Source organism: Protopterus annectens, chromosome 17.part0, assembly GCF_019279795.1.
Source record: "Protopterus annectens isolate FY-2018-M chromosome 17.part0, PAN1.0, whole genome shotgun sequence".
Classification (NCBI taxonomy): domain Eukaryota; kingdom Metazoa; phylum Chordata; order Ceratodontiformes; family Protopteridae; genus Protopterus; species Protopterus annectens.
Window position 1 is genome coordinate 298,307,602 of NC_056751.1, and position 24,619 is coordinate 298,332,220.

At 37.1% G+C, this 24,619-nt stretch overlaps 1 protein-coding gene across 3 annotated transcripts in view; it reads left to right on the forward strand.

The window, feature by feature from the left end:
* ELP4 (elongator acetyltransferase complex subunit 4) overlaps nucleotides 1-18,411 on the forward strand; it is a 2,241,348-nt gene extending 2,222,937 nt beyond the window's left edge. For all 3 annotated transcript variants that reach the window (XM_044058959.1, XM_044058962.1, XM_044058960.1), the window contains one exon: nucleotides 17,583-18,411. In XM_044058959.1, the coding sequence (XP_043914894.1) occupies nucleotides 17,583-17,714 (132 nt within the window). In that variant the 3' untranslated portion in view covers nucleotides 17,715-18,411. The remainder of the gene's footprint in view (nucleotides 1-17,582) is intronic.
* The last annotated feature ends 6,208 nt before the right edge of the window (nucleotides 18,412-24,619 follow it).

Sequence of the window (24,619 nt, forward strand, 5' to 3'; positions counted from 1 at the left end):
CAAAATAGTGTCCAGTGTGGCCCTCAACCAAACTATTCATTTGCCTACCTTTTATCCAAACCCACAGAATAAGGATGAGAAACGTCTGCATTCTTTGGACATACACAGACAACTGCACTTCTGCTTGGACAGAACCAAAGCTTTCAGAAAAGACTGAGCAATTACTGGTAGCATATGCTGCAGGATCACAAGGAAAGGCTATCTCAAAGCAGACTATTTCCAAGTGGATAGGTCACTGCATTCGTTTATGCTATTCTCAACATGGCAAATCAGTGCCTAAGGGCATTAGACCACATTCAACCAGAGCAGCAGCCACTTCAGCAGCCTTCCTCAGAGGAGTGCCAACCAAAGACATTTTAGAAGCTGCAACCTGGAGTTCAGTGCACACTTTTACAAAACACTACTACTTACCACTCTACTCCAAATCCAGGGCAGGCTTTGCCACTGCAGTACTGCAGGGCCTCATAGCTGCTCCCAATTCTATTTAGTTCCAGTCTCCCAACCTTAGCTTTGGGATTCAACCCAATTGTAATGACTGCAACAGTGAAACACGATGAACATAGTAGAGTTGTGTACCTACCATAAATGTAGATGTTCGAGTGTATTCACTGTTGCAGTCCAGGTTACTCTCCCACCATCCCCCTTTTCTTTGCTGGACCATTTCTGTACTTCTCTATTCTATACAACCTATGTGGTGTATTTGCTTGTAGATGAAGGAAACTTGTTACTTGTGGCTTGCATGCTTTATAGACATATTGTTAGCCCACGCTTTTGGGAGCACCTGACATCTGGGGCAAGAAAAACTGAAGAAAATGGCGTTGGTTGCATCTTTTATACCCCTGGCGCACTGACGTCAGGGAGGAGGCAACAGCAACCGATGCCAGACCTAGACTTTGGAATTCAGGCCGACTGCGAGTAGCCTGCCAGCAGGATAACCCAATTGTAATGACTGCAACAGTGAATACACTCGAACATCTACATTTATGGTGGTACACAACTGTACTTTCTGTATTACTTCTAACTGACAACATTTTGAGTTACTGCCTGCAGTGTGGGCGTAGTCTGAATCTTTTCTGGCTTGGACAGTTATAGGAAAATAAGAACACGGTATGCTAGTTATCAAGGGAATAAAAAAGGATGCCTAGCCATATACACATTTAAGCAAATAAACTTAAAATTTCTTGCTACTGTTTTCAAGTGTTTAATACTGCTCACCTCCCAAATCAGGCAGGACTTCACATTATAACCCTGGTGTAAATATGTGTCTATCCATCCAGTCATAAGCCTGTGTATCCAGTGAGTCTTGTGTATTTGTTGGTGTAGCTTTAGTGTGGGTGTCTGTAGACACTGGTTTTCAGAAGAAAAATAAAGTCAGGTAGGAGGTCTCTGGGTTGTTTATCTTGAACAGCAAGATTCAGTGCTGGTTAGCCCTAGCTTTCACTCTCTAAACTCCCTAGGCTGCCTTAGGATGAAGATGTGATGTATGTTCATGCCTGTGCTAGTACTCAGCTGTGGCTTTCTTTTAGCCCTGTGTTAGTTAGCATTTCTGTTGCTCTTGAGCCATGCCTGAAAATAAACTTGACAGTTACCTAAAGCCTTGCTCTGCACCTAGTCATTGCAGTCACACCTGTTTTTCACATGCAGCTTAGAATTATACTGTATAACAAAGACTAGAATCTAATGTCACTGTCACAGTACCTCAGTGTCACGTGTGTAAGATGACTGTGAAAGAATGGGTAACAAAAATCTATCTAAGTCCAAATGACCAATTTGCCTTCAGTTTTAAGGACCTTACTTGCCTTACCTTTACTGAACTCTTAATGCAGAAGTATCTTGGTTCTGAATTAAAAACATTGTATGACTTTATATGATGAGCATTTCTATGGTGTAATTTGTCTTAATTCTAGCAGTACTTTCTCTGTAATCTTTTAAGCATTAAAGCATATGTATAGATTTAAACCCAAAACAGGAATTATTGTCATACTGGAACTGCACTGATATTTTCATAACGCTTAATTTTTGAGCTATTGTTCATCTGCAGAAAGGCACCTTTGTACTTTTTGCTCAACATAGTCACATCTACAAAGGTTTTTGAAATAAGTCACTGTATATACCATAAATATTTAATATACTTAACAGAAAATAAATTATATTTATATGTATTTGAGAATGTGAGACAGTTGTTTTCTGGCCACTCGGTATTTATTATTTTTACTTGAGCCTTTGAGTTGCATAGTGACAGTAGTGTCTTGGTTTATATATTATAGGCATTGACTGTCTTTTTTCACTTCTTTGGTATTTAGTACATTCATTTTAAAATAATATTGAATTCATTCATTGTGGCACCTTCAGGTTGACATTCCAGTTCAGTCCACTAAATTATCTTGTCATGTGTTCAGTGCTGGAAACAATTTTTTGCAAGACCATTTTGTGAATGTACAGCTTTGAAATTAAAATGCTGCAGTGTTCCAGAAATTATATGAAATGTCAGCCATTGTTCCACATGGATTAGCCCTCCTTAAAATCATAATTAACATGTACTGTAAAAAAGAAAAAAAATCAGCAACTTTTCTTTAAAGGACTTCATTTTTTTTATTTTTTATTATTTTTTTTACATTCTGAGTAAAGCAAAAAACTGAAAAGTAAATTTTCCACAGTCATAAATACATATTATGCCTTTGCTGGACATTGCAGAATGCTAACACATTTCTTCACAATCTGTAATAAGGGAGCACCACACCACAGCTGTGTTATTGTAGGCATCTTGTTATAAATATAGAGCTTGACCATCTCTTTCCAGTTGATTCAATTTGAATCAGCCATTTACATGGATTTTTCTTTATTTCTTCCTGCTGTCTAGTGCCTTTTCTTTACCTCTGGGCAAACGCTAGCTATGCTCAAGATATTCAAATCAGGCATTCCACAAGAGACTGCTGGGAATTTTGTCCTGTGTACTTCTGCTACGTTTTTCCCATTAGTGAAAGAAGCTTTTCATCTTAGCAAACATGTTTTTAGGATGTTCTGAGCAACTTCTGGGAAAATAAATGTTTAGTGACACTTTATAAGGAAGTATTTATTTGTCAATGTCAGAGGTGCGCATGACACCAACTGCAGATGCAGTGTGTACTTTAAAATGAAAACATTTACTTTTTAGTTTATAAAATGCATATTTTATTATTCAGCAACGTAAAATAGCACACAGTTATCTGACACGTAGTCTTTTTATGCTGTAAGTAAAATTATGAAGATAAAATAATGAGCAGTGTTGCAACTCTCTTTCTGAAGTATTTGTATTAAAATGGGATAATCTTACAATATATTCACCATTTGTGTACCTAAGATATTGCTTGAATCTGTTTTGAAAAATACTTCCTTGATTTGTATTTATAGTAAGTGCATTTTAATTGTATGGTTCTTAGTCTACAAAATGATGAGAAACAGGGTGAAGGAGAGACGGACATTTAGCCTTGTTAAAATATTGGAGGCAATGTTTTAAAAGTAATAGGGTTGGTGTGTGGCTTATCTAGTTAAGACTACAGGTTTCTAAAAGTGTCCCTAGTGTATGAAATATATTACTGCTTCATACAATTCTCTACATGCCATGGATATAGATAATATTTCATTTCTTTTTTAAGCTTTAAAAGTTTTAATAAATTACCCATTATATATTTTTTACTCCAGTGAAGTGCTCTGTTTGTTTTACTTTGTTTAGCCCCTTAGTGCATATAATCCTTGACTTAGCTTCTGCGTTGGGTAGCACAACTCTAACTAGGTAATGTGAAACGTACCTCTAAACCTCTTAGTGCAAGAAATCTAGACAAGCCTGACAAAATGGGGGGGACAAAGACCCAAAAATAGGGACAGATTTTAAATATTGCTCTTATAAACTTAATATAAACCCTGTTACTCTAGGCACTTACTAACATACATTTTCTGAAGGATTTGAAGTCTGAAACTCAAATGAATGTCATTATTTAGTGACTTCAGTCCTCTGATCTTCCCAGTGATTTGCCTGAAAACCACAAATTTTATGAGGGACAGACCAAAAATATGAGGCAAAAATCTGGACATTCTGCGAAAATGTGTACAGTTGAGAGGTATGCGGATAGTTATTATGGACTGTTTTACTTTAATTTTTGATGTTTAATAAATATGCAGAAAAAAAGCAGATCTTTTGTTTTATTAAGTAAGACTCACAACATGTAAGTGTCCAATTTGCTATAATATAGCAGCATGTATTCTAGGTTTATTTAGAAATAAAATAGTATTATCCATGAATTTAAACAAATAAAAACTAGTCATTTTTTTATTAGAAATAAATTTTAAACAAACACTCCATTTACTTAATTACAATAGAAAACACAGTTGCTTGTTGTTCTATATTGAACTAACATCAACTGCAGTTGAAACCACAAGTTAAACATCAACAGAACAACTCTAGAGTGCTCCTCAGGAATGTTTCACACCCCAGGATTTGAAAATAAAATGTGTAGCAGAAAGGGATGGCAGAGATCCTCTTACTGGATGTCAAAATTATGGGCCCGATTCTAAAAGACCTGCTGTCTGTGTAAGTGACCACTTACACAGACAGCAGGTCTTTTTGGAATCTGGTACCTGGTGCAAGCCTGTTTATAGGTACGTCTTACACCCAAGTAAGTCACTTCTACTGGGACCAAGTCTTTAGGAATCAGGGCACAGTTGCACTCAGATCAACTCTTTTGGAATCTGGTCCCATGGCTACATTTCAGCATGATGTTAGTTACCTTGTAATAGGTGTATGTAATTTTCTTTGTTTATTTATTTATTTTTCGCACGTACCTTATGCCATAAACCATGATTCAGTTCTGTTATGCCAGTCTGTAGAACCATGGTGAAGAGGACGTAGGGCCATCCATGTATGGTGACATCCTCATGGTATTCTCTCTCTCTCTCTTCTGCCATGTAGTGGAATACATCAAGCTAATTTCAGTTATTCAGAGTTGTCATATTCTTAACACCGTTGATTTTCAATAATGGACAGTTGGAGGCATTATTGGACATCTGACTGTAGTACTGGACTATGAAGACTGAAAGACCCCTGATATGCTTCCTCAAAGTATTAAGCTTACAGAAACAGCACATATTTTAAAGCATGTTAAGATTGCTGTACTGTTATCAAATATAAGGTTCACATGTAGGTTATGAATATCTAGACAATAATATTCAAAGCTAAATGCAAGGAAAAATCACATTCAGCATTTTAAAATATTGTTTTGTGCATTTAAAAAGGCGTTTTTGTGTGCACTGATGATAGAAACTGTGCATTTTGTTCTTATCATTTTCCTTTTGGAAGCCACTTCATCTTTATTAACAGAGCAAAAACATGTAAATCGTGTCAAGGAGTTGTTTAGTTTTGGAGGAGAATTGTTTCCAAATAAAGAGTAAGTGAAGTTTCCATTTGTGTTCTTTGTGATGCAGCGTAGTAGAATGCAACATACTAATTCAGTTACTTGTAGACAGCTGATTTCTTTACAGACAACATGTGAATCACCAGCTCTTGATGTTAGAAGAGGTAACAACACTAAAGATCAGAAAGTAAAATATTTTCTTTAAAGGCATGGTGCGATCCTCCATATTTGGTTTAGACAGTGAAGTTTGCTCAGCTTACAAATAAAAAAAAAATGTGATCTAACATCTTTTTTGTCATTGTACTATACACGTGAAAACTGCTTACATTATACCAGTATGGCTGGGGATATTAGTTTGTGTTGACATGTTTTTCATGTTCTATTATGTATGTTTAGTTTTGCATTGCTTTATATAGTCACGGTAGGGCTTATTATATTACTTCTACTTTATGTATTCCTTAATATTCGTAGATCATTAACATTATACTCCGTTTCCAAGAGGTGATAAGGCTAACTTCTGTCATCTCAGTGCCTAATCTATATTTCTTCATTCACATATTTGAACTGTATGTCATGTTTTTATAGTCCACTTCAGAACTTTGTGGTGTAAACATTAATCATACAGTAAATCTACTTTGTGTGAACTCTGACTCCCTTACAGATATGTTAGCTGTTGCAACTTTAGCAACATTATATAAAGGTGTTTTATTAGTCTTCTGGCTTTTTTATGCTTGGAAGTCTCCCAGCTACTTACCTGAGAAGTAAGTAAGTTCTCACTGTAATTCCCTAAACATACACAATTTTAAGGTGGATAAGTATTGTCACTTTGTATTTTGCCAGTGGAAATGACTTTTGAGGAGTAAGTATCCTTTCAATGCATTTAATTTAGTAGAGGTGTATTAGTCCTTTCTTAACATTTATTTATTTATTTGTTAACCGGGTTAGTCCAACTGAGCCAGTGGCCCGTTTTCAGTGGAGACCAGAAGAGAAAAGCTCTAGACAGTTATTACAAAGTTACCGAAAAGAAAAACATCTGACAATGAAGTTTTATGCAAACATTACAATAATGTGCTTTACATGAGAATATTAGAAATTTACAAAAGGCCTTGAGAATGGAGTTTACAAAAGCATTACAATAATGTGTATAACATGCAGTACAAAACTTAGAATTTTTTTGTTTTGTTTTTAATCAACAAAAAGAGAAAGATGCAAATGAGATAGGATACTTGCAATAGGTGGGCGTTAAAAGTGTGAGAGGTGGTAAGGTGGGATTTAAGTGGGATCATTGCAGTGACAGGTGTTGACATTTAGGAGAAAAGTTTTAAGTTCGGATTTAGAGAGATTTATGTTAGAAATGATTCGGATGTTAAGGGGGAGTTTGTTCCATGCAAGGAAATACCTGATTTGTAAAGAAGTTTACCAATGTTTTTGTTTGGTTTATAGGTGTCCAGAAGGAGCTGGTCAGAGCTGCAAAGAGTTCTACGAGGGGTATAATGCGATATTAGTGAGGATAGTGTAGGACAGAAAAGGTAATTTAAGGGTAGAGTATGAGTCATTTACAACTGGAAGTGAAGCATGTGCAGGGGTAAGTCAAGCCACTGGAGTTGTTTTAGTGCATGGCAGTGATGAGATTTGTAGGGTTGGTTACTAGCAAATCTTGCAACACTATAATATGATTGACAGAGTTTAGCTAGAAGGGTAGATTGTAGATGTGAAAAGATGGGGGAGGCATAAAGTAGACACGGAAGGAGAAAGGCCTGAACTAGTTTCTGCCTAGATTCAGGGGCTAGGTATTTTTTTAGTCCGTAGAGCAGGCCGAGTTTTTGATTGGTCTTTTTGATACAGTGCTAAATATGGATATCAAATTTTAATTGGTCATTTATAATAACACCAAGAAGTTTAGTACGGGAGTCAGGTTGTATGATGGTATTGTTGAGAGAAGAAATGGTAAAGGTTGTTTTGAGGTTAGAGAGTGTTTTTGGAAAAAAGAATAGTAGCTTTGTTTTTTGGGATTTAGAATTGGTTATTGATTAGCCATTTTTTCTATAGATAGGAAGCTATATTGAGTAGTAGAAAGAGGTTAGAGAAACCGTCAGAACAGGTAATAAGGGTAGAGTCGTCCACATATTGTGCCAGGGAGGATGCTGTTCAGGAAGTCTGCAGTTGGTTTGTGAAAATATTAGAGCAGAGGTCCAAGAATTGAGCCCTGAGACACCCCAGTTTAGATTGGTAAGTAAGGGGAACAGGTAGCCTGCCGTCTTACTGATTGTTGTCTATTAGTGAGATAGCTAGTGAACCATTTAATAGTAGAGGGAGATAAGTTGAGTTGTTCATAGGTTGGTACTGGGCTGTCGGCCCTAGGGCCTATACAAGCCTAGCCATAACAATTCCCTGGCTATTTCTTCCAACACTATTTACTTCCCTGGACCCCTGTCTAGCAGGGCAACTGATGTGATCCCGGGGTGAATTTCCTTTCTCCCATCCAATCATCAAGGTTCCTTTTGAAGAGGGCCAAAGAGACATTCTGCTTGACATGTATGGGCAGTCTATTCCAGAGTCTGGGGAGTCTCTGTGTCAGGAATCTATCCCTCCAGCATGTTTTGTTTATTGTGATGACAAGGTTTAGATCCCTGGAGCATGCCGCTATGAGGGATTGGGATTTCTTTAAGTGTCGCATGTCCAACAGCTCTGGGTTTGACATGGCCTTGTATGTTAAGCAGAGATTGCCTCTGAGTAGACGATATGCAATAGAGTATAGCTGGAGTTTTTTAAGGCGGTCAGCATAGGGCATCTGCTTTAGGGCTGTGATTCTTTTAGCGAGGTATTTCTGTGGCCTTTCCAGTTGTTGCAAATGTCTTGAGAGGTACATACCAAATGGGGCGTTGTATTCTATAATGGGTCTAATGAGGGATGAGTACAGTGGGACAATGACCTTTTTTCTGGATGAAAAGCCTTTAGTGATGAGGTGTGCCACATAGAACGATTTCCTGACTGTTGTCACGATGTGGTTATCAAAGGTGAGACCATTGTCCACCTGTGTCCCTAAGTCTCTTATCACACTTTTGGTGCTTAGTGTACTGCCACCTATGTGGTAATTCACAGGTATATGTTTTTTCCCAAAGGGGATAACTACATTTCTTGGCATTGAGCTTGAGTCCATGGCTCTGGCACCAAGCATCTGTTTCTGTAAGGCCCTTTTGTAGAGTATCCACATCATTTGGGGATTCAGTAATGGCTCCCAATTTGCAGTCATCTTCGAACTTTGTTAGCCAGAGTCCCTTAGTGTTGGCCTGTACTTCAGAGAAGTAGATGCCAAACAAGAGCGGTCCCAGGACTGAACCCAGAGGTACTCCACTTGTCACTTGTCTGGAGCTGGATTTGGAGTCAGATACTTTTACAGTGTGGGTTCTGTCAGTAAGCCAGTTGGCAACCCATCAAGTGACGTAGGGATTAATGCCCAGCTTAGTAAGTTTATCTATGATTCCAGAGTGGGAGATGGTGTCAAAGGCCTTGGCAAGGTCCAGATAGGCTGTGTTGACCGCCTTACCCTCGTCCATGGCTCTGGAGACTGATTCGAAGATGTCAGTCAGGTTCAGGAGACAAGATTGGCCGTTTACGAACCCAAACTGGGTGGGGTCCAGTGTTTGAAGGTTGCCAATGACTTTGTTTATAAGTTCCATGATAATACATACCATGGCCTTGCAGATCAGGCTTGTCAGACTGATGAGCTGGCAGTTCCCGGGATCCAAGCTGGATCCCCCCTTGTGGAGTGGGATAACTGTAGCTGTGCGCTACTCACTGGGCACGAAGCCTAGGTGAAGGTATGATTAAACATGACACTTAGGTGAGGTGCCAGTTCATTTTGTAGTTCATGTAATAAACAGCCCAGGATGTCATCTGGTCCCATGGATGCTGTATTCTTAGCTTTGGAGAATGTGTTTACCTGTGTGGCCATTATTACCGGAATTTGGCAATCTTCTGATATTGAGATGGGCCATTTAGGGGGTGAGAGGGGGGTGAAGTTGGCACTGAATTGATCTGCCAGGATATTGGCAATATCCTTGGGATCAGTATATTTAATGCCATTCTGCTGTAGCTCAGAGCAGATCTGAGCATTGCCATTTAGATTCTTGACATAGTTACAGAATGCCTTGTGGTTGTCTTTGGAATCTTTGGCAATTTTATTTTCGTAAGTAGCTTTGGAGGATTTTATGAGGGATCTCAGCTTCTTACTGAGGCTGGTAAGGGAGTTTTTTTGCATCCTGGGATTTTCCTCTTTTCTGCAACAGTTTCTTCCTTTTGTTGTAAAATTTGTTTATGGCAGGGGACCACCAGATTGGCTTTCTTTTTTTGGAGGAGAGCATCTTGGTTCTATTTGGGATGGCACGATTCATGCATGAGTGGATGTGTTTGTACAATGCCTTAGTGTAGAACTCAGCAGGTGTCATGAAGTTTGTCAGTTCTGACTTGAGTAGCATGAAGTTGGCTTTGGAGACATTTTTTATGGAGGTTTCCTTACTGGGAGGTGGGGGTGGGATGTGGATGTTAAGGGTGATTAGCTTATGGTCTGACCCGACCAACCAGGGGGTGACCATAGGTGTGGAGCATCGATTTCCCATGTTGGTAATGACCAGGTCTAGGATATTGAAGCCCCTGGTGGGACTATGAATTAGTTGATCCAGGGCATTGGAATTTACGAATTCCAAGAACCGTTGGGCAAAGGTGTTGGTACATGAGTAGTTTTCCCAATTAATGGCAGGGTAGTTGAAATCGCCCAGTGTTAGGGTGTTTGGTTGTATCTTATTATTTTCCAGTGTGTTTAGAAAAGTGTAGTGAGAATCTTGGGGCATGGTGGGGGATCTGTAGCAAGCTACAATTTTGATTGCAGTCTTACCTAGTGTTAGTTGCACCTGGATAGTTTATAACATAGTTTATTGACAGGTTTGGATTGTGATACAGTATCGAATGCTTTAGAAAGGTCAAGAAAGAGGCAAGAAACCAGTATATTCTTGTCCATGGCTTCAGCAACAGTTTGAGTAAAGGACAGTAGGGCAGTACAAGTACTATGATGGTGTCTGAAGCCATGTTGCATAGGTGTTAGAAGATTATTATTTAGAAGGTACTTAAGCTGTCTGTGAATGGATTTTTCAAGGAGTCTAGATAGCGGAGAGAGGATAGCAATAGGTCTGTAGTTGGATGGTTCATTGCTGTTGCCTCCCTTGTGTAATAGAGTGATAAAAAATGATTTCCATATATCTGGGACAGTGGATTCTTGACTAGATCTATTGATCAGGATAGAGACAGGGTAGGCTATTGAGTGAGCGGCTAGTTTAAGAAAGAGGGGAGAGAAGGTTGTCAGAAGAGGGGGGAGCATAACGTCAGGTTAAGCAGGACAGATTTGATGTAAGATGTCTGGATGGGGTCGAGTGTGAAAGACGGTTAATTTAAAGGAGGAGTCTGTTACTCCTTAGCATTCTGAAGAAGGTTCCTTCTCCAGAAAATTTCCTTGTCTGCAGATGCTTGAAGGATTACAATAATAAAGATACTGCCTTTGTGTTGAAGTTCCACTTTTGACTGCTAGATGAATTTAAATTGTTAGAAAAAGTTGTTTTTTTTTTTCTGGTTCCCACATACACCACACACAACCCTCCACCAATCAGGGATAGAATTTAGAGATGTCCACGACTCGATTGGGTGAAGATGTGCAGGCAGGGTCTGGAGGGCAGAACCTAACTACAGAGATTATGGAGAATTCTGTTCAAGTGATGACTTCACTTGGCGCCAAACGTAAAACCATTACGGTTATGGCAGAAGTGCACAGAGAAGAACAGAGCATCAGGAATGCCAACGACAAAGAATCTAACATGGAAGAGCCTTTGCCTTCCTCATTTTCTTTTCCACATGACACTTAGGTGAGGTTCCGATGAAGGAAAGATCAGTGAGCAGAGGCGGGAGAAGTCAACAGAAAGGGCAGCAGAGAGGGAGGAGCACTACGAGAATGAAAAGGAAGCCACCAGAGGAAACGGTGAGTCCATATACAATAAAAAAAGCCTTCAGGAATCCAAGAACACAGTAGTCAATTTATCAGTACATGAACTAACTTTACATGAACTGAATGTGTTAGAAAAAGGCTTATCGTTTATACCAGCAGCAGATACGGACATCACTGAGATTGTGTTAGATGTTAAAATGTTTACTAGAAATTTAATGCTTAAACTAATGTATGACAATGACTCGGACAATAATGCTTTTATTTTTAAGAAACCAAGTCTGTTGATACCTAAGCAGAATTCACTAATTAATGCCTTTGAGCAGTTATGTTTAGAAGATATTTATAATGTATACTATGAGCAAAAACGCAAGCAATGTAGGAATAAGTTGTATAATTTAACTAAACAGGAACATGCAGCTGTGTTGAATTTACAAAATAACCCCCATATCATGATTTGACCAGCCGATAAGGGAGGGCAAATAGTGATTTTGAACAAAATGGAATATGATAATAAAATGTATGATTTATTGAATGACACAATATTATCAGATCATTACAGCTATGCATGTTAAGAGAATGATAGCTGAAGTGCATAATACATTAAAGGAACTGAAACATAGAAATCTCATAGATGATGGATTATACAATTATTTTGCTATTTTTAATCCTACTACTCCTAATATCCAGATCCTACCAAAGATACATAAATGTAATACAAATCCCCCCATGAGACCCATAGTGGCAGGAAGGAATTGGTGCACGGAATCCATTGCAATTTTTATAGAAAAACAACTCAAGTGCCTATTGAATAAATCCACACATATTCTTAGAGACACTGAACATTTTCTCGGAGACCTTTATGATTTCTTTATCAGTAATAGGTTGGAAATTAATGAATGCATACTGGTTACATTGGATGTTGTATCCTTATTCACTGTGATTCCCAATGAGACTGGTGTTAAATATGTTAGACTGTCAAATGAAAGTGGGGAACACAGTATTGTTGAAATTGAACTGATACAGACTTTGTTAAAACTTGTCCTTGAGAACAACATCTTATTGTACAGAGATACAATTTACTGGCAAAAGAATGGTGTGGCAATGGGCACATCATGTGCTAACAGTTATGCAAATGCTGTAATGTTAGTATGGGAAACAGAATATATTGAAGGAGGACTATGGAAGCAGAAAGTAATATTCTTTCGTAGGTTCGTGGATGACCTTTTTCTTTTATGGAAGGGATCATCGACGGACTTAATTGAATTTGTAGACTATCTTAACAACTCAACACCTTTCCTTAGGTTTACTGTCAGTTGGTCTTATACTGATATAAGTTTCTTAGATTTAACAGTTACAAAGGATAGTATAGGTCAATTAAGCACAAAAATTCATAGAAAAGAATGTCATGTCAATAGACTTTTGTCTAAAGATAGCATGCATCCAAAAATTTTTTTTAAGAATGTAGTACTAAATCGATTTTTCAGAGCTTCTAGGTTGAATGCTAGACTAGAAGATTATGAACAACAAATGTACATAAGCTCTGAGTTGAAAGAAAGGGGATATGATAAACAGATGATCAGCAGTAAAATGAAGCAGATTGTGAGTCTGAGAGACACTAGGGCAAAACCATATTTCTCCGAGACGTGTGAAAAAGAGAAGAACCAGCAAGGGGTAAAATGAAGGAGTAATATGAAAGTATGTATGAGTTATTCTAGAAACATAAAAAAATTATACAAGAATCATCAATAAACATTGGAATATTTTAACCACAGATGGTCAGATCAGTAAGTTTCTAGATTCCCAACCTCAGTATACACACAAAAACAAAAAATCTTTGAAACGGAGATTATGTACTATCAGAGATATGGTAGGAAATGAAGGCAATATAGGAACTAAACCATGCAAGAAATGTAAATATTGTCCCTTTATAGCAGAGGAGACAGACTTTAAACATCCTGATTCAGGTGAAACCTTCTTTTTAAGAGTCCGTGCTGACTGCAGTAGCTGTCATGTGGTCTATTTGGCCATCTGTCAGTTGTGCCACAAATTTTATGTTGGCAAAACAGATAGATTTTTAAAAGATAGGATTAGAGAACATATCTATCATATTAAGAAGAAAAGTACTTTTAATGCATTAGCTAAGCATGTCATAGAAACAAATGAGCATCATAAATTTAAATTCATGGTACTAGGAAGGAATTATGTAAGCAAAAGAGGGGGAGATGTTAGAAACAAGACTGAAGAGATGAAGGCCAATTGGATAGTAAGACTTAGAGCAAATGTAGGACATGGTCTGAATGATCATATACCTATGAGACCTATGCTAAAAAGTAGACCTTAGCTAAGATAAAGAGTTTTTTATTTTTATTTTTATGCAGTTCTCTTGTATGTCTTAGCTGTATTTTATGGCACATTTATATGTTTTTATACACTTTTAGGTAGTTTTAATATTTATTAAAATTAAGTAAGGAATTGTTAGGATATATGGTGATATATGTTTAAATGTTGATGATAGTGTCATGTGGTTTAGTATAAAAGGTGTGCTTTTAATGTTTGTGTTACCCCCTGATGAAGCATTCAGTGGAAGCACTTGTGTATCATTAAAGCAGACTGCATTTTAAGAAGCTGGAGCCTTGTCTTTGCTGCTTTGTTCTTTTTTAGATTTGCATCATTTTTCTGCGAGGACACCTGGTGACTGCTGGGCTGTTTCTTGCATTTAAAAAAAAATGTCTAAACCTAGACATCTTGAATACTCGCGTTTAAATCCTGAGATATGGAAAAAAATAACAGCAATGAAACGCAGGATCATAGCCCAGTTAATTGAAGTCAACGGAAACAAAATCTACTACAAAATCAACCATCTAACTTCAAAAACATTGCAACATATTTTTAATAATACAACATACAACAAAGCTTTTGAGATTAAAATCCCTTCATTAGTATTCAATAAAACAGAAATAAAAAGTAGTACATTCTACATTCAAAAATATCACAAGACACAAGCCCCCCAGTCAAATTACATTAGTAATTACCAAATTACACATTAAAACATAGTATCTAACATAAAATTTCATAAAAATTCGTTTTCATTACATTTCGACAATTAAAAAACTTTTTTTAAAAATAAAAAAATAAGACAACTACTATCTCAAATTTGTCTTCCCTTCAATATTGGCTTAATACTTATAGCTGTATTCAGACTGGGTAAGCGATCAGCTTCCATTTGCAGAATCCAGCCATACTCCATTATCTCTAACTTATTGTTGCTATCACCACCTCTTACACTCTTTACTAAACCTCAATAACTCTAAATCTGAACATATGAGTTGTGCCATGATCTTTTATATGTTTACCAAGAGAATCAGTACAGTACTATTTAAAAGGCTTTTTATGTCTGTTTTATTGAACACTGATGAAGGGAGTGTTATCCCAAAAGTGTTGTTGCATGTTGTATTATTAAAAATACGTTCCAGCTTTTTTGAAGTCCGGTGGTTGTTTGATATGGAAAAAATAGTCAATGTAAACTGCAATTTCTGAAGTTTACATTTGTGTCTTTTTCCTTGTGTGGTATTTCAACATAAGCTTAGTCAGAAATTGAAGCATGTTAACTTTCTGAGAACACATTTTCAGCAGCATAAAGTAGGAAGCAGCACTAGGAAATGACAAAAGTTTCCATCAACCTCCACTTGCTTATTATGTGAACTTGAGGAGGTTGTCTTTCAGCATCACTGCTGATAAATGCATTTTTGCCTTTAGTAATATTTTATGATAAATACAGTTAGAGTGGATAAATCAGACACAGAATTAAAAGTTCATCATTATATAAAGATTTGTCAGCCTCCAGGCTTTTTTTTTTTTTTTTTTTTTTTTTTTTTTTTTTTTTTTTGGTGACCTGCTGTAAACTGCCTCACTTTCATTGAGAAAGAAAATGTTTTTATAGCTTTCTTTGAAACGTCTACTTCCCATTGCAGTAATTGTGCAATAAATCATTAACACTAAATTGATTTGAGGTTTCGATAATTATTTTTCCAGTTTGATTCATTTTAGTAGGTCAAAATCTCAATGCATCCTCCTTAAGAATGCTGCATTTAAATTGGGTTTTATGGATATTTAGCTGAGCTAGAGCTATTTATTTTTATATTTTTGTGCGTGGGGAGTGGTAAACAGAAGCACTTGGAGCTTCAACAGTCAGCCCATGAATGAGCCCCTTTATTAAACAAGAGATAACCATCACAGCTGTAGCAGGAAAATTCCTTAATTTATGCCACTTAAGGAAACCTGAAGAAAGCTCAAATGTTTTCTTGGGATTTTTCTACTAATTACAGGCCTGTTTATGCCTCAGGATGGAGCACCAATGTATTGTCTTAAGTGCCATGGGCCACAAACCTGATTTGTTCAATAGAACTCTCTCTTAAACCCTTTAACACTTTTTGTTGTCTTATTTTGTCAAGTAGTTTTGGTACAAGTTGTAGGAGTACAACTGTTTATATACTTCAGTGGAAAACACTAACCATGTTTATGAAAAAGTAACAGTAGTATAAAAATGAGAAGCCGTTGGGTAGCTTTTTGGCAAGCACATTGATAAAGTGTAAGATGATATGTAACTTATGGAAAGAGGTGAGAAAATTAAGTTACATGTTCTTTCTTGCAGGTCAGACTAGCACAATGTTTTGGTTTGCAGTCCATAATAAGTACAGATATAATTTATGCACAGATGGTTCATTTTAATAATATAAAAGTGTGCTAGACTATATTTGCATTGTGTTTTAAACTATAGTGAGATATTAGAAACTAAACTTGCATTAACTATGTTGTAAACCATAGTAAGAAAGATTAACAGAAACTAGAAGAATATGCATTAGCATACTGAGGAAATGGGTTAGGTAGACATTCTGTAAAACAGGTTCAGTAAAAACCCTTCAGCAGCTTAAGGTATTAAACCAGAGAAAGGAAAATTATATATACAGGTGTTGTATTCCTCAACAAGAGCAGCAAGTTACGGTGCCTTTATATTTAAACCATTGTTTAGCTGACCCAGACAAGCTAATACACATTTGACATATTTTTCTTACATTTGTAGAAATCTGCCAATATATTGGTAAGAAAGTAAGAATCTGCACTTAAAGTTTTGTAATCATTTTTAAAGGCAGTTTGCTTTATGCAGAAAAAAACATTTTAGTAAACTATTAATGATAGAGAAGTGCATATTCACAATGACTCAGTATGAGAGGTGTAAGTATTTACTTAATTGGAGCTTACCTTTTCACCTCAAAACACATTCGGTAAGCAAAACACATGCACATATACATATACAGCACAGAGCACTTCCACTAAACCAGCTTATGCTAAAGTTGTTAAAAGAACTCTGGTTAAGCCTCCCAGCCTAAAGACTTAACAGACAGTAGTATGCACTGCAACACATCCATGTTCCCCCTTCAGACCCACACCTAAGATGCTTACCTCTGAGTCACAAGTGTACAGACTGCAAGCCCATATGACCCACTAAGACTGCATGAAACCATGGCAATGTTTTAGTAACAGGTGATTCTATTGTAAGGCATATGGACACCATGCTTAGCATGTTGGATACGAATTGCGTGGCAGCTGTTTTTCTGGGGCTAGGATCCAGGATATAACAAAGGCTCTTAGGTCCCTCCATCCTGGCAAATATGATTATGACCTGATAGTGGTCCACATGGGGATGAACGACCTTAGACAATCTACCCAGAGGGGCATGCATAAGGATATAATAATGCTTGCTGTAGAGGTCTGACTAGGATGTGTCTGGGAAAGTAAATGTAGCATGGGAACATGCACTACTGAAATGGATTATATATTGTATATAAAAAGCTCACCAGTGTTTCAAATTCATCAGTGGTGTAACTGGAAGTCTCAATACCTGTCTGCATAGGATTATGAGACCCCCCCCCCCATGAGATTGTTTATTCTCCTCTCCAGAAGATTGAAAGTAGTATTCATTTTGTTCCTTTATTGATACTTTTGTGTACATATTTACCACTTGCTTAATTGCATGATATGTGAAATTAACAGGATTTTTATGTTTCTTTTATTAAATTGTTTGCATGTAAATTGATGTACTGTGCTTCTATTTTTGAGTATAATTATTTAGCTATGGGGCTTTAAAGTTATTAGTAACAAACATACTGCTGATGATTTTTTCTTTTGAAATATTTCTTTCATAGAAATTGCACTTGCCTCCAGACTTGTCAGACACAGTGAGACGCTCAGGCAAGCAGGATCTGGCAGAACCTACAAAATCGCTGAGCTTTGGATGTCCCACTACTGCTGTGAGCAAGAAACACCTGGACTTCTAGGGATTTCTACTTAACTGTTCCATATTGGTTTACATAACAACGTAAATTAGCATATGTAAATCTTTTTTTTAATGATCTGGCCAGGAATTCACAGAATTAAATTAACATGTTTGGCATGTATAGTAATGCCAATGTTTAGAAAATGTTTTTTGTTTTTTTGCTACAAAGTTGTCAGCTTCCTTAATACTTTCACTGATATGCAAACATTTTAATGAAATCTTGTAGGAAGCAGAAACTTTTGGAACATAATTATCAACAACATTTTATAAGAAATAACTTTACATCCAGTTTGTGTATGCTTTGACACACAAGCCTTTTGAAAGCCTTATGAAAATCTTTTTCGTAGTGTTTTGTTTCTGTTTGTCATAAACAGATATTCTGTTTTAGTCTGCCACAAACAGTGGGATATTTTCACTCTGTAATAGTCTGCACAACTATTCATTGCTGTTGTACTGACTCTGCATTAATAAAATATGTCCTGTTTCAGTAATGTGACAAATCATTAATTATGTTTCAGTAGTGTGACAAATCAATCATATCAAGTGTTGTGGCATAGAAGTGTTATGTGTCAACATTTTTGTTGTATCTTGTGATTTCTAAAACTGCAGTTTGACAACCTTATTTGAAGATGCCATTTACCTGTCCTATTCCATTTCATGTTCCTTTTGCAAGTAAAAACACAGTTTTGTACTCTTCAGACATCTGTGTGTTCCTATTTTCTTTCAGATACATATATTAAAAACCATTAGCTATGCAAGAAACTTTAAGCTAAAATAAAAAGTTAACACATCTTCAGGAAAGCTCATTTTTTGACGTGTCATTACAAGTGCATCTGTGCCAAGAACTAGTTAGTACTTTAACTGCTCTCACACTGCAGTTATTACAAATTTTCCATAATTCCTAAATTAGAAATAATTTTATTTGAAAAATTTTTAATACCTGTATTAAAGCTTATCCGTTTCTGATTTCATTACTGTAAACAATTCACTGGCCTAGTGATAGGCACTATTAGTATAGAGTACTTGAAGCATACTTCAATTTTATTAGCTCTGTATATGTACCTAGCTTTTTTGATGAATACTTTTCCAGTCTTCTTAGATGAAATCTTCAGAAATTTGTTGTTACCAATGCTTTGTATGCTGAAGGTAGTAAAACCCAAACTGCTTATACTTTTGCCACTAAAGTTAGCAGAACACAGTTGATAGTCAGTTACTCAGACTATTTCAGGGGAAATATTTTGTCTTGGCAGTATTCTTCATCTGCTGTTGCTTGACCACCAGGAGCTGAACATCTTTGCTTGATAACTGTTTATTCTGTTCATTATTGAATAATTTTCCCAAAATGTAAATGTATGGTTTATTGAGGGTTCATATTATAAGCTCGAAGGTTCTGTTCAGCGAATACGAAAAGAGCGACACATATTTACTCAACCACGAATACACTGAACTCTGTAAACTGCGAAATTCAAAATCATGAATCGTCATACTCGGCCAACCCCTTCGCCTGCGACATACTACCTACCCAAACAAAATAAATAAACCACATACATACACTATATCTATGCACTTACCTTAACCCGCACCCTAACCCTAAGGTCCGTAACTATTGCACACTTACCCTACAGAGATATACCCAAACAAAATAAATAATCCACACACATACACTTAAAACCTTACTTCTAACCCTACATTAAACCTTACATAAATTACCTATCTATGCACTTACCTTAACCCGCACCCTAACCCTAAAGTCCATAATTATCGCACAGTTACCTTACAGAGCTATACCGCAGACGGGCCAACTATGACGAATCGACATTTCGAATTTCCCGGTTTTGAACGTTCGCTGTTTTCGTGTTTCGCGCAATACATGGCGCTCTTTTCATATTCGCTGAACATGACCTTCGAGCTTCTAATATGAACCTGTTTATTGAAACATCATCTGTTTCTGTTCAAACATTCAAAAGTAAGCTTATGGCGAAGGATACCATTGGGAAACTCTGTCACATCATCCAGTACTGGTGGGAGGTTAACAGTGTCCTTCATTTAGCAGATTGTCCCTCACATCCCCCACATGAAAATTTGCATTCACCCATAAAGTCATCAGGGGTGGCTTTAAAGTTGCTATGGAAGTACTCTGCTTGATATATAATGTTAGCCTGCCCCAGAAATGGGGAGAGCATTAGTTTAGGTATCTGTCTCACCACCTGGTGGATTTACGTAGTAGTATAGGTTTAGGACTCTAGAGCAGTCTTTGCGTTATTCTTGAATCTATTTAGGTGAAGAATCAAGGAGTGTTGAATCATTCATAGCAGAGGTGTAACTATTATGGGCCAGATGGAGTGGCTGCCCTCGGTACAAGCTATTAGGAATGCAATCAGCAAGTGTTGATGGGGGTAAGAATGAAGTACTGTCATTTATTTATGAAGCCAGGAGAATATTGCAGCTTCTTAAATGAGTGCCAAGATTGCATTTGTGGTTGCATTTGCCGTTAAAAATAAAACAGAGATAAAAAGTGTGCTAGTAACTGCACAAAGGTGTTTGCCACAGCTGAAGCTTCAGTTACAGAAGACATTTTTCCCTTTTTATTCTCAACTTTGGGAACATTATTTTTTTCTGGTCCTGAACTTTGGGTTGAGGGTGGCATCACATTACTTGAATACAGCTCTGATTCATTTCACAGAAAGATGTGCAGAGATCACCCTTTAAGAATTTGTACAATACTGAACAGAGGGACAGGACGGTCAGAGCAGCAGAGGGTACCCGGAGCTGAGATGTCTTTAATGAACAAAGATTAAGGTCTCTCTACGTTTGTGTAGGTGCAATCTTTGTATTATTGCTGGTTTTACACAAGTCTGTGTTAGAATTTTAAACAGGTAGTTGATGTGCCTAATAAATGGTTAGGCTTGTTGAAGCACTATATATATTAACAAATTTTAACTAATGTTAAGTGGAATTTTAATTCAGAAGTCAGTTTTAATTATTTAATTGTTTAATGGGGAGGGGTATAAAAAGGTTGAGTTGGTAATGATTATTGTTCTGAAGAAGACCAACAGCAATTGGATGAAAGAGCTAAACCTGTGGAGTTGTGAATAAAGAGTTTTGCACAAGTCTTCATGTCCAGGGTGCCTTCATAATTGTGAGTGTCAGTACTTTGGTTACTAACATTGTATTCAATAATGGGCCTAATAAGGGAGGAATACAGTTGAAGTGTAAGGTCTTTGAACCTTGAAATGATACCATGAAGGATAATTGTGCAATTTTAGAAAGATTTAACCACCACAGACATATGGTGGTCAAAGGAGAATCTGTATGTAGGCCCCCAAGACCCTGAGTATTGTGTCAGATTTAAGTGGAATATTATCTACATGGTAAGTGATAGTGATGCTCCGTTTACCAGTGGAAACTATGCTTCATTTTTCTTTGGCATGCAGGGTAAGCCCATGATTAACACACCAAACGTGTTTGGCCTAGCCTTTGCTGGACGATTTGCGTATCAGAATGTGATTTGATAACATCCTCCAGTTTAAAGTCATCATCAAACTTGGTTAGCCATAGTCTGTTGACATTAGTTTTCATATTGTTTCTACCAAAGAGGACAAGGACCTGCAGAGATCTCTGGTGATAAGTTTTTGTGTAGAGCAACCCCCCCCCCCGACTTTAACAGTATAGTTTCTTGAAACTGGGGTGCTCTGTTGGATAAAACTCTTGCATATTTTCTGCATCAAATGTTTACCAAAGAACATTGCATGGGTTAGAAGTATTTGGTTATGTGTTATTCAGAAAGAGGTGCAGCCATCAGGCTCTTCTTTGGGGGTATCATCTGTTTACTACATCATTACCAGTTGGTTTACCCTCCTCTGCCTTTGGTAAATTTATCCATTGAATTCTGCTTCCTTTTCAGCTAACACACATCTTGTGCCATTGTATATCCTAATGCTAGCTTGTGTAAAGCACATTAAACCTCAAACTGTTAGTGCCAGACGCATTTATTTTGACTGTTTGAAAGTATTAGCCAGCGAAAAACATTTTAGTTTGTGAGCATTTCATTAGTTTCTAGAAGATTTTCTCCATCTGATCATTTTTAATTGTCATTACTTTTGCATACCTTCCCTTTTTTTTTGTTTAATTTTGTGTATTTTATTTCTCCATTCTAAGCAACATTATTTTGTCCTGCATTTCATTGTTTTTATTGTTGGTCCCATTTTGTCACTTACTGTTCAAAATTGTTGAACTCATTGTGTCATTTTTTAGTGCAACTTCAAATTGAGTTCAGACGTTGTTTTATTGTTTGTGAAAAGACTGCTCTGTGAATAACTATTAGCTGTGCACCAAATTCAGTAAAACTGTCAGAAGGAAAATCCATTGCAGATGTGTATTCTTCAAAAAACTCGAGCCTGGAAAGTAAAGAAATGAAAGAAACAACAACAAAAATCACAGCTAGACATCTTCCTATGTGTGTATATATCATTGCTTACTGCCATACCATACCAACCAAATTAGAAGGCAGTGAATATACTTGGTTTATCTGTCAACTCCCATGTCTAAATATCAGGGTTCCTACAGATATTATACCTCCAATGAAAAAAGAGAGTAGCAGTTTTGACCCCCCCAAAAATTACAGAACCAGGATGAATAGTGGTCTTCGGACAGTACTACAGAAAATGTCCAAGCAGTCAGAGCTGCCTGTTTCCGTGGGATTTTCTGTGGATAGAACAAAGTTCTGTTTCTGCTTTTCAGTTTCTCGTAGATGTCAGGCAGCCCCACATGGCTATCTGACTTCAGCCTTTTCCTCCAGTACTGCTTCCCCCTTTTCAGTTCAGTACACTATCTGATGCTGGTCAGACTATTATTTATGAGCTTTTTGATGAAATGATTGAATGCTCAGGTGAGCAAATGATAGAAGGTTGAGCTGGGAAGATCGAAAACCCAGAAGACTGAAAGGAGTGGGTCTTCTGTTGTGTGGGATTGTAGTACAGTAGGGAACAGGGTATTGCAGGGTATTAGTTGGCATGTAATTAGCAGCGGGTGTGGGGGGGCTGGCCCCCTGCAAAAACAGGTGTTTTTTGTGCTTAATTTTCAGTCTTCAGAGTTTTCTGTCTTCCCAGCTCAGTCTACTGTCATTTGCTCATCTGAACATTTGATTATTCCATAGGAATTCACCTCAACACAGTTTCATACCCACCTCTCTCTCTCTGAATGTATCCTTCTGCTGAATTGTATATGCATATACTTCTGTATATTTCACTGTTGAATTGTTATTGCTTATATTATTCATTTGTTCTATTTTTTTTTTTATAAATGTACACCCAGGCTGAGGCTAAAAAACAGTCTGTCTGGGTCAGTGTCTATCCTGGTTAATAAATTAATAAATAAATGAACAGGGTGCAGAACTGAGGAAATGCACAACTCAGAATTTTCTTTTAGACCATTGTTCTCAGCAAGTGCATGTACTGGAAGCAGTAGTTTTCATGTAAAGACCAACAGTGGCCCAGGGAAAATAGACCCATGTTCAAAGGTCTGTGAAAGTCTGTAAGAAAGCCAATTTTAATATTTGTGCAGAACAGGACTAAGCTAAACACGTTATAAGAATTTGGAAAATAAAAAGCGAAAATATATATGGAATATGGATGGTCAAGTAATGTCAACAGCAAAACTGTTTATAATGCAGAAATATGCTACTGATGTCTGCTGTAGTTCAACTTTTAAGTAAAAGGCATTGAGAAATAGCTATATAGCATGAAAGGAAAGAGGGACAGAGCTCACCTATCCCACTGCATATAGGTCTGCAGTGACTGTAGATCATCCAGCACACAGCAGATCAGTGTGTTATACTCGTATTGTGAAGTTGATGTGTTTTAGGCATCAGAATCACTTCACTTCCTCTTTTGGACTTTTCTTTTGAGAAGAGCATGCTACTCATGGCACAGCACTGCATTTTGGAATATTCTTTTGTGGGTTGTTATACAAGATATGGTAATCAAAATTATAAATCACCTAGATAAACAGGCATCATTTCCAAATGAACTAATTGGTAGGTACAGAGCACCTAGAGATTAAGGCCATCAGTTTTCTGACTTGAAAGCATTGTGTTGTTCAAGCTATTCTTGTTCTTCAGACAGGAAATCCAGAATGCTGGGCATGGTGAGTTTGTACTAGTTAATATTCCGTAGTGCCTCATTTGAAACTGTTTATACTTTGAGACAAATTTGAGTAAGACTTTCAAGTTGTAGTAGAGGAGAAGCAAAAGAAAAGTTGGCTTCCTTAGTATCCAATGAATAATGTTTTAGAATAGGCAAGACTCTGTGTTCTTTGAAATTCTAGAAACATACTTTGCAAGCAGTCTTTTATTGCTGTTGTACCGTTTTTACCTTTTGCTGTTTTTGCTACTTAGTGCTTGTATGTAACCCGGGTACGGTGTGCAGTTGGTCTTGCTGTGATCAAAGCTCTTCTCCAATCAACCAAATGTAAATAAATAAATAAAACTTTTCCTCGAGATCAGCTCTTTTGGCAGTGGCACTGAGAGGGCATGTTTGACTTACAACAATGGCAGTACCTGAAGATACCAAGCACCATTAAAACATTAAAAAAAATCATTATCCACATCTACTGTTTGGAAAAGATACATAGTATGTAGCAGAAAAGATTAAGGATAAGGAAATGATGGCAGGAAAGGAAGTACTGGAAACAGCAGGAAAAACTAAGCATTTTTTGAGATGACCGCTGTGTGAAAAGGGAAGCAAGAGCATTTAAGTGTGTGTTACATGCTTAATAATTAGGAAATGAAGGTAAGGCAGCCATACCAACCCTTACTACTTTCTTCCCTAATATTAAAGTAAGGGACCAGTGCTTTACCTGGGCCATTGCAGCCGAATAGGACATTTCTCCTGCAGCCTCTTGTGCTCA